This window comes from Camellia sinensis, unplaced genomic scaffold (assembly GCF_055761805.1).
Source record: "Camellia sinensis isolate YWXY unplaced genomic scaffold, ASM5576180v1 Unanchor1, whole genome shotgun sequence".
Classification (NCBI taxonomy): Eukaryota; Viridiplantae; Streptophyta; class Magnoliopsida; order Ericales; family Theaceae; genus Camellia; species Camellia sinensis.
In genome coordinates, this window is record NW_028128987.1 from 1771954 (window position 1) to 1781983 (window position 10030).

The following is a 10030-nucleotide window of genomic DNA, read 5'->3' on the forward strand; positions in this document are numbered from 1 at the left end:
TAAGTTTAATTAACGTAAGCTTTGTGTAGCTAATCAACTAGTTGATCCTATATAAGGCTAGAGAGGGTTTTAGACGATGCTAAACACTTCATTCTCATCTTTTGAAAGCAAGAAAAATACGAGGAGAGAGAGAGAGAGAGTTCTAGAGATAGAATTTCAAGAAGAGATTGAGTGAGAAGCTTGGGAAGCCATGGAAAATAGGCTTGATCATCAACTTAAGGTAAGAATTTCTTCCTAAATTGTTGAATTTGAGACACCAACATGCATGTCCTCTTGAAATCCAGTTTAATTTGGAAAGAAATCATGCATAATTGGGAGTTTAATGGTGTAAATTTATGGTTAGAACTCATATGAGCTTAAAAGGGAAGAATTGAAAGAATTAGCTCACATTATTGGCATTCATTGTTTTATTCTTGTTCCTACAAGTGAGATCTTGCATGGTTCCCCAAATTTGAGGAGCAATTTCATGGATTTTTACCTAAGGAACTCAAGATATGCATGATTCATGACTTTACACTTTAAAACCAAAGATTTGATCTTTTACATGGAAATTTAAGTTTAGATTTGAAGTTATGGCCTTGAGTTTTGAAGTTAGACATGTTTAATTCAACATGTTTTTAAGGGTTTTAGGCCTTGATTTGTATGGATTTGAAGATGGATTTTGAAAAAGAAGAAGTTCCACACTTGAAGTAGATTTTCAGACTGGGTTAAAACCCAAACCGCTCGAGTGGCCAACCTTGCTCTACTTCACTTTGCATACTACTTTGGCTCCGCACGTACGGCTAAGGCCATTGCACGTGCGGTCTGCAGGGCAGTCTTGATTTTGTTTTCTTTCCATTTCTCTGACTATTGGGCCTTCATTTGCATGGTTTTCACATGTACTTCATATGCATAGGCATTTCATGAATGAAAAAGGAGTTAAAGAACGAATCGAGCTAACAGAATGAACAAGTTGTGAATGAACTGAATAGGGTTAAAGAATGACTAATTGAATTGCATGTGTGTTAAGAAGTTGTGCTTGAATGTGTTTCTATAGGTCAGACGCCGCATTGTGATCATGTGTTTCAAGGAGCCAACTGTGAGTAACAAACTTGTAAAGATATGTTCAAATTATAAGTATTTTCTAACTTATAAAATGTTCTATTTCTGAAATGATATCTCATGACGGATTGAATGATTGTCCTATTTTCTGAACTGTATTAATGGCATCCTTAGCATCTGTTACTGCTACTATTTACTGTTACTGTTACTGTTACAGATATCTCTGTCAGTTCCAATTCTTGGAACTTCTGTTTACTGTATTGATGGCATGTCCATCAATTTTGACTGTACGGTTTTTATGACCTATTGTACTATTCTGCTATTGGATGTACCACGTATGACTGCTATAATTTCTGAATGACTGATATGTTATGAGATACTGAATGAGCAAATGATCAAATTGACTGGTTCAATTACTGTAACGACATCATTCTTAACCTCTTTACATAGTTGTTATTCACTGGGCTCTAACTCATTATTTTATATATGTATGTAGGTGATCAAGTGCAAGACCAGACTTGGTGGCGTTGACCTGAACTCTGTCTTTGTCAAGCCAACTACCGTGCCTCACTTCAAGGTTCCAACCGGGTCAAGCTTCAGGCTTATTGGGTGGTTTAAACTTCACCCTTTTGTGCTGTGACTAAGTGTTCTGGGTGGTCAATTATTAATTTGACTGGTTTTGTTATTGGGATTAAGTCGTTAAGTTTTGGTTATGTTTTGCTTACTATATATAAGTTTGATATGTAATTATATGCTTATATGTATATACGGTTGGTTTCATTCATTTAAGTCTTCACAACTCATTGGAGGTTATATATTATTATTTATTAGCTTCCGCCAGCCCTGATTATTTTGATTTGTACAGGAAGGCCTTTGGTAATCTTGGATTACTGGCCGGTTACGACGCTAAACCTATAGGGGTAGGTTTGAGTTGTGACAAGAACAAATATCCGTTGTCTAGGGTAAATGATCTCTTCAACCAACTTAAGGGTTTTTGTTATTTCTCTAAGATTGATTTAAGGTCGGGTCCAATTGCGAGTAAGGGACGAGAACATTCCGACAACGACCTTTCATACTCGATTTGGCCATTATGAGTTTCTTGTTATGTCGTTTGGTCTAACCAATGCTTCCACCACTTTCATGGACTTGATGAATCGAGTTTTCCGGGAATATCTTGACAAATTCGTGGTCGTCTTTGTGGACGACATTCTAATCTATTCACCTTCTGAGGAGGAGCATGAAGAGCACGTCCGCATTGTTCTATAGTTACTTAGGGAACACCGTTTATATACTAAGTTTGAAAAGTGTGAATTTTGGCACTCGGAAGTGAAGCTTTTAGGTCTCATGGTTTCCAAAGATGGGATCACTATAGATTCCTCCAAGATTGAGACAGTACAAAAATGGGAAAGACTTAAGAATACTTTTGAGATCCGTAACTTTTTGGAACTTACCGGTTATTATAGGCATTTTGTGAGAAATTTCTCTACTAGGCGTATTTTGTGAATGGAGTACAAAGGCTCATGGATGGGAAATTTCTCTACTAGGCGTACTTTTGAGATCCATAACTCATCCCTATCTAACATTTTCAGGACTTGGTTATATGCCTCCACCCCAATGATCAAGAGGTAGATTTTGTGAATGGAGTACACAGGCTCATGGATACGAATTATGTGGAAGCTTCGAACTTAATTGTTTTGGGGCCGAGTGTCCAATTTTTTTGTTGTACCAAGGCCCTTGCCTTGATGTTTGTAAGCCATTAGGACATTTTGTTCGAAAATCTCTAACTTCTTGAACTATGATGACATTACTTTAAGTATTGTTGAACTTGAAATTGTAATCTTTTGATTATAGTTCAATGACAAAGAGAGTATTTTGTATTAGAGTTATCTTTTGGGTTCTAAAGGAATTCCAAGGAAAAACATTTTGTTATTTATAGTTAGTGAAATTAATCATGAATTGGTATCTATTTTTGCTTTAAATTTTTGGGGCATTACATTATCTATTTTTATTTTTATTTGTTTCAAAATATTTTTGTACACGAAATAAGTTTTTTTTTTAATATAAAAATAAATGAAAACTTGTTTCTTGTTTTTTGTAAACAAAAAATTGTAAACTAAAAATGTTAACAAACGAGTTTAATTTTTTTAATTGACATATTTTGGGACTAAAAGCATAATTTTTACACTAATTGATTTTTCACATTTATTCTTAATATTAATCGCGTCTACTAACAGAGTTAGGTTAAAAAACTAAATTTAAACACTTTTATACATTTGTAATTAAATTAATTGAATTTAAATATAAATAACACTAAAATAACACAAACATAGCATACTTTGATGCTTAAAATTTTGATTAACTCTTAAAATATAGTAACAATGGACAGGCCGGCTCAACGTGCATAATTTCCAAGGTAAAATCTTGAAATTTTTTTTTTTTATCTTTTATTATATTATATATTGTTTTAAAATAACATTTATTGATCTTTTATATTATCAATTGTTTGATGTAAAATATGAGTTTTCTCCTTAATTCTTGCAACTAACGTTTATTTACACGCTTTGTGGAGTGGGTATGGTCCAGTTTAGATTGATTTGGGATGAAATTATAACCAATCTATTATCTACGTATTTCATAAAATTGGAACCAAATCAAATCAAATCATTCAAAAAATTATGAAATCAATCCGAACCAAACCATTTCAGTTCAGTTTGGAACCATGGTTTCAAATAATCTGTTCACAAGAAAAAATCATATAATATTTTGAAGAAAATTCAAACTATCATAAATTTTAAAAATAATAATAACGTATCCATCAAGCAAACTATTCTCATAATATTCCGCAATTAAGCAAAAATATAACATTAAACAAATATTATTCAATATTAATATGTTATGATTTTTCAAAGCATAAACTTTCAAAATATAAACATGCACATTATTTCACTATTAACTTAAACATGTTAAAGTTGTTAGGATCTTCTACCTGATAAGGTTTGGGTTTCCTTGTTTTTAGGATTGTAGTGCTTTGAAGTCCTGCATAACAATCCCTAGTCTTAAGGGGCAAGTTATTTTCTGTTTAGATTTAGTCATACACCACAATTCTAGGGCTGTAAAGTCGTGGGTTGTTATTTCTCTTTCCTGCTTTGATGTAAGGCTATTTAATAGCCATGTTGGTTCTTCAATTTAACAAGAAGTTCTCTCTGCATCTGAGAGTAATTATGCTTTTGTTTCTACAAAGTTCTTTGTCATTGTGCTTGGTTTCAACATATGGTATCAGAGCTCTATCACAGGGCTTGACCAACAGCTTGTACCACAGGGTAAAAGAACAACATGACAAGTGAAAGCAACTTTGTGCAGCCTGTTATCCCACGATTTGATGGACACTACGATCACTGGAGTATGCTTATGGAGAATTTTCTGCGTTCAAAGGAGTATTGGAGTTTGGTGGAAACTGGGATCTCTGCAGCAGCGGAAGGAACGGATCTCATTGAGGGACAGGAGAAGGTGATTGAGGATCAAAAGCTGAAGGACCTGAAGACTAAAAACTATCTGTTCCAAGCCATTGATCGATCCATTATGGAGACAATATTGAAAAAAGACACAGCAAAAGATATTTGGAACTCTTTGAAGCAGAAGAACTAAGGGACAACATGAGTTAAACGTGCTCAACTCCATGCTCTTCGCAAAGAGTTTGAAGTGTTGTACATGAAAGCTGGGGAATCGGTGAATGACTATTTTGGAAGAACCCTCATCACAGAAAATAAGATGAGAATTCATGGCGAAAGGATGGAGGATGTGGTGATCATCGAGAAGATCTTAAGATCCATGACTCCAAAGTACGACTATGTTGTATGCTCAATCGAGGAATCAAATGATTTGTATACTTTATCCATAGATGAGCTTCAAAGCAGTCTTTTGGTGCATGAACAACGGATTAGCCGTCACACTGTGGATGAACAAGCCCTTCAGATCACTTACGGACTTCAACTAGAAGGAAGAGGTGGTGGTAGAGGTTCTTACCGAGGAAGAGGAAAAGGTAGGGGCAGGTTTGATAAATCTACCCTAGAGTGTTATCACTGTCATGAGTTGGGTCATTTTCAGTGGGAATGCCCCCAAAGAGCAAGAGATACAAAGGTCAACTTTGTCGAGACCAGTGAAGAGATGCTTTTGATGGCGTATGTGGATGGCAACGAGGCTGGAAGAGATCATTTGTGGTTTCTTGACTCTGGGTGTAGTAATCACATGTGTGGGAAAAGAGAGTTATTCTCACAATTTGATAACAATTTCAGAGAAAACGTGAAGCTAGGCAATGATGTGAGTCTCACTGTGTAAGGGAAGGGCAACATTCGAATGGAGATAAATAGGATTGTACAGGTGATTACTGAAGTTTTCTTTGTGCCGGAGTTGAAGAACAATTTACTAAGCATTGGTCAGTTGCAAGAGAAAGGTCTTGCAGTGCTCATGCAACGTAGAAAGTGCGAGATTTATCATCCTGAAAAAGATTTAATCATGGACACCGAGATGGCATGCAACAGAATGTTTGCTGTGCTTGGTCACTGTCCTCCAAAAGAGGAAAAATGCTTCTCCTCTATAACCACAGATCAAACTCAACCCTGGCATTTCCATTATGGTCATCTTACTTGGAATGGTCTCAAGGTGATCCAACAAAAGAATATGGTGGATGGTTTGCCTCAATTGAAGGCTCCTTTGAAGATCTGCGAAGACTGTTTGATAGGAAAACAACATCGTGATCCTTTTCCAAAGGAAAGCACATGGAGGGCATCTGAAATTCTTCAGTTAGTGCATGCAGACATATGTGGGCCAATAAAACCAATCTCAAACAGCAAAAAAAAGGTATCTCATTACTTTTATTGATGACTTTAGTAGAAAAACTTGCGTTTATTTCTTAGTTGAAAAATCAGAAGCATTTGCTACCTTTAAATGCTACAAAGCTAGAGTTGAGAAAGAAACCGGTGCATTCATAAAGAGTCTTCAAACTGATCGTGGAGGTGAGTTTATATCACAAGAGTTCACTCACTTCTATGATGAGAATGGTATTCAAAGATAATTAACAACAGCTTACTCACCTCAACAGAATGGGGTCGCAGAGTGAAAGAATCGCACTATCATGAATATGGTGCGCAACAAGCTGTCAGGGAAGCAAATCTCAACGAATTTCTGGCCTGAAGCAGTGAATTGGACAGTGCATGTCTTGAACAGAAGCCCGACACTTGCTGTGAGAAGCAAGACACCAGAAGAAGCCTGGAGTGGGTTTAAGCCTTCAGTAAGTCACTTTAGGGTGTTTGGATGCATTTCCCATGTTCATGTACCTGATAGCAAGAGAGTAAAGCTCGATGCCAAATGTATGAAATGCATATTACTTGGGGTAAGTGAAGCATCCAAGGCTTACAGGTTATTTGATCTAATTTCTCAAAAAATAATCGTGAGTCGAGATGTGGTTTTTGAAGAAGACCAAAGGTAGAACTGGGATGATAGTCACAAGGAAACTATTTTGGCTGATTTGGAATGGAAGGAAGATGAAGATGCAAGGACAAATGAAAGCCTTGGGGAGGAAACTGAAGCAAACACTGAAACAAACATCACTCCTTTTCACGAACTTGAAAACTTAGGATCCATTCTAAGTGACTCACTTGAAATGGGAGAATCTTCAAGTGATAACAGTCATGGAGGACGAGTTCGAAGACCACTAGGGTGGATGCAAGATTATGTAAGTAGACAGGGCTTCTCCGATGAAGAAAATGATGATGTGGTTCATCTAGCCTTATTCTCTGAACATGATCCCTTGACATATGAGGATGCAGTGAAGAGTAGCAAATGGAGACAGGCCATGGATGCTGAAATTGAAGCTATTGTGAAGAATGATACATGGGAACTCACCGAGCTGCCATTTGGAGTAAAGACAATTGGAGTAAAATGGGTTTTTAAAACGAAACTCAATGAACATGGGGAAATGGAAAAATACAAGGCTCAGCTCGTTGCGAAAGGGTACAGTCAGCAGTATGGAGTGGATTATGCTGAGGTGTTTGCACCAGTAGCTCGTTTGGATACCATTCGAGTGGTCATCTCACTTGCTGCCCAGAAAAGCTAGATGATCTACCAACTAGACGTCAAATCTGCGTTTCTGCATGGAGAGATAGATGAAAAAGTGTTCGTAAATCAACCACCAAGTTATGAACAAAAGGGATAGGAACATAAGGTATGTCGACTGAAGAAGGCTTTGTATGGACTCAAACAAGCTCCTTGAGCTTGGTACAGTCGAATCGAGACCTATTTTGTTCAAGAAGGCCTTGAGAAGTGCCCTTATGAGCACACTTTGTTCTTAAAAACAACAGATGGAGGTAAAGTTTTGATTGTGTGCCTTTATATTGATGATCTTATATTCACTGGTAATGATGAGATTATGTTTGAACAATTTAAGAAATCCATGATGATGGAATTTGACATGACTGATCTTGGTAAAATGAGGTATTTTCTTGGAATAGAAGTTTTGCAAAGGATGGATGGTATTTTCATCAGTCAATGGAAGTATACTCAGGAGGTTTTGGAGAGATTCAAAATGGCCCAGTGCACAATCCAATGGTTCCTGGTTTTAAACTCACTAGGGATGAAAATGGAGTAAGGATTGATGGAACATATTACAAACAAATTGTGGGAAGCCTTATGTACTTGACTGCCACTCGTCCCGTTTTGATGTTTGTACTAAGTTTAATTAGCAGATACATGGAACGACCCACTGAGACTCATTTGCAAGCAATGAAAAGAGTGATAAGGTATGTGAAGGGTACAGTCAGTTTTGGATTATTCTACAAGAAGGGAGGAACTAAGGAACTTGTTGGCTACATAGATAGCGATTACGCTGGTGATCAGAACAATATGAAGAGCACCTCTGGCTATGTTTTTATTCTAAGTACAAGTGCAGTGTCTTGGTCTTCTAAGAAACAGCCCGTAGTCACTCTTTCAACTACCGAAGCAGAGTTCATCGTTGTTGCATCTAGTGCTTGCCAAGCTGTGTGGCTGAGGATTTTGGAGCAACTTAATCATGGTCAATACGAACCAACAGTGGTTCACTGAGATAACATTTCAGTTATTAAGCTGTCAAAGAATCCATTCATGCATGGTCGTAGCAAACACATTGATGTGCGCTTTCATTTTCTTCGAAATCTCATCAAAGATGATGTTGTTGAATTGGTGCAGTGTTCTACTCAGGAGCAAATTGCAGATATTTTAACCAAGCCACTAAAGCTGGAGGTGTTCATGAAAATGCGTGGTCTTATGGGTGTCTGCGAATATCCAGGGATAAACTGAATATTGATAGCATTCAGTTTAAGGGAGGATGTTAAAGTTGTTAGGATCTTCTACCTGATAAGGTTTGGGTTTCCTTGTTTTTAGGATTGTAGTGCTTTGAAGTCCTGCATAATAATCCCTAGTCTTAAGGGGCAAGTTATTTTCTGTTTAGATTTAGTCATACACCACGATTCTAGGGCTGTAAAGTCGTGGGTTGTTATTTCCCTTTCCTGCTTTGATGTAAGGCTAGTTAATAGCCATGTTGGTTCTTCAATTTAACAAGAAGTTCTCTCTGCATCTGAGAGTAGTTGTACTTTTGTTTCTACAAAGTTCTTTGTCATTGTGCTTGGTTTCAACAAAACAAACATAATATTTAACAAATAAACACATATGGTTTAAATTATACAGTCCGATTCGATTCCAATCCGAAACCGTAGACCTAAATTTGAAACAAATCAAGGAGACCAATTCCCTAATTTTCCAATCAAAATTGAACCACGAATTAAAAAAATCGAACCAAACTTATAGAATTGATCTGGACCAGTTCACCGTGCAAATTTTTTGAACTCCTTGCTTAGCCTTACTTTGTTATTAGAGGTCTTCAAGTAATGAGTTTGTTTTTTCTTTTTCTTTTTCTTTTTTTAAATTTTAATTATTCTTTAGATAATGTCATTTCCCATCCTTTTAAATGAGGGTATCGGCACAAAAATATTCTTTGTTTTGTTGGCCCCTATAACAAAGAGGCTTTTCCAAATATTTTTCACATATTTAAAAACAAAAAAAAAATGAACTATTCTATTAGGTAGGAGTTTAAACAATTCAGTTTGATCGGAGTTAAAGAAAAGTTTAGTACTAAACCGAACATTTCAATACTTGGTTTTGTCGGCTTTGTCAATTTGGTTTAGAGAGAGGATTGATATGAAATCTTAAAGGATTTTATAAAATTTTCTAGAATCCTATGTTAGAAATAAATGGGGAAAAAAAAAAGGTGAAAGATGTTCTACAAATGTATCTCTTTCTAATTTTTATTACAAAATATGTATCAGTTAATATCATTTACCTTCTAATGGTCAAAGAATTAATATTTGAAAGTTTTTAAATATAACATTTTAGTCGATTTAGTTTGTATGTGTAAAATTATTTGAAACTAAAACAAACTGTATTTTATGAAAAGCAGACTGAAAAAATTATGGGCAATCTTTAACTAACGGTTCAATTTCATCAATTTTTCTTACAACCCTACAATTAGCTATTCTCTAACCTATCAGAATTCATAGTTGAACTTTGTTTTTTTCTCAATGAAACATGAGGAGTAATTATTGATGAGCATGAACACATGGTGCTCCATGAGTACCAAATAATTTTTTTCTGAGTAATTATTGGGTGCTCCTGGAGCACAGCCATGTGGTGTTTTAGGAGTATTGTGATTGGTGAATAAGGTGAAACTCATGATTTTGTATTGGGTAATTAGAAAACATGAGGGGGCATATTGTATTATGATTAGTGAAGAGCATGAACACTTGGAGTTCCAAGAGCACCAAATAATTTATTTTCCAATCATAATTCTAACGATCCGTCACAAGAGCATGATTTTGTGTTGCTTATCTTTTTATTTTTTTAAAATTTTATTTCGAAAATTTATGCAAAGTGTTTGATGTAATTTTTGCCTGCAACTTATGGG

General features: G+C 35.9%; 1 protein-coding gene and 1 pseudogene across 1 annotated transcript; both read left to right on the plus strand.

Moving 5' to 3' along the window:
* Positions 1–6178: 6178 nt before the first annotated feature.
* Positions 6179–7153, plus strand: LOC145814324 (uncharacterized). The gene is made up of 2 exons (XM_082910994.1): positions 6179–6328; positions 6578–7153. Exons 1-2 carry the CDS (start codon positions 6179–6181, stop codon positions 7151–7153), a joined length of 726 nt encoding a protein of 241 aa, XP_082767120.1.
* Positions 7154–7584: 431 nt separating this feature from the next.
* Positions 7585–8370, plus strand: LOC145814325 (secreted RxLR effector protein 161 pseudogene; annotated as a pseudogene).
* Positions 8371–10030: the final 1660 nt, after the last annotated feature.

Bases quoted from the DNA above. Each gene is read 5' to 3' on its own strand.
- LOC145814324 (XM_082910994.1), top strand. From the start codon at position 6,179: ATGGTGCGCAACAAGCTGTCAGGGAAGCAAATCTCAACGAATTTCTGG. The intron at 6,329-6,577 runs GTAAGTCACTTT...TTGGAATGGAAG, and splicing joins GGAGTGGGTTTAAGCCTTCA to GAAGATGAAGATGCAAGGAC.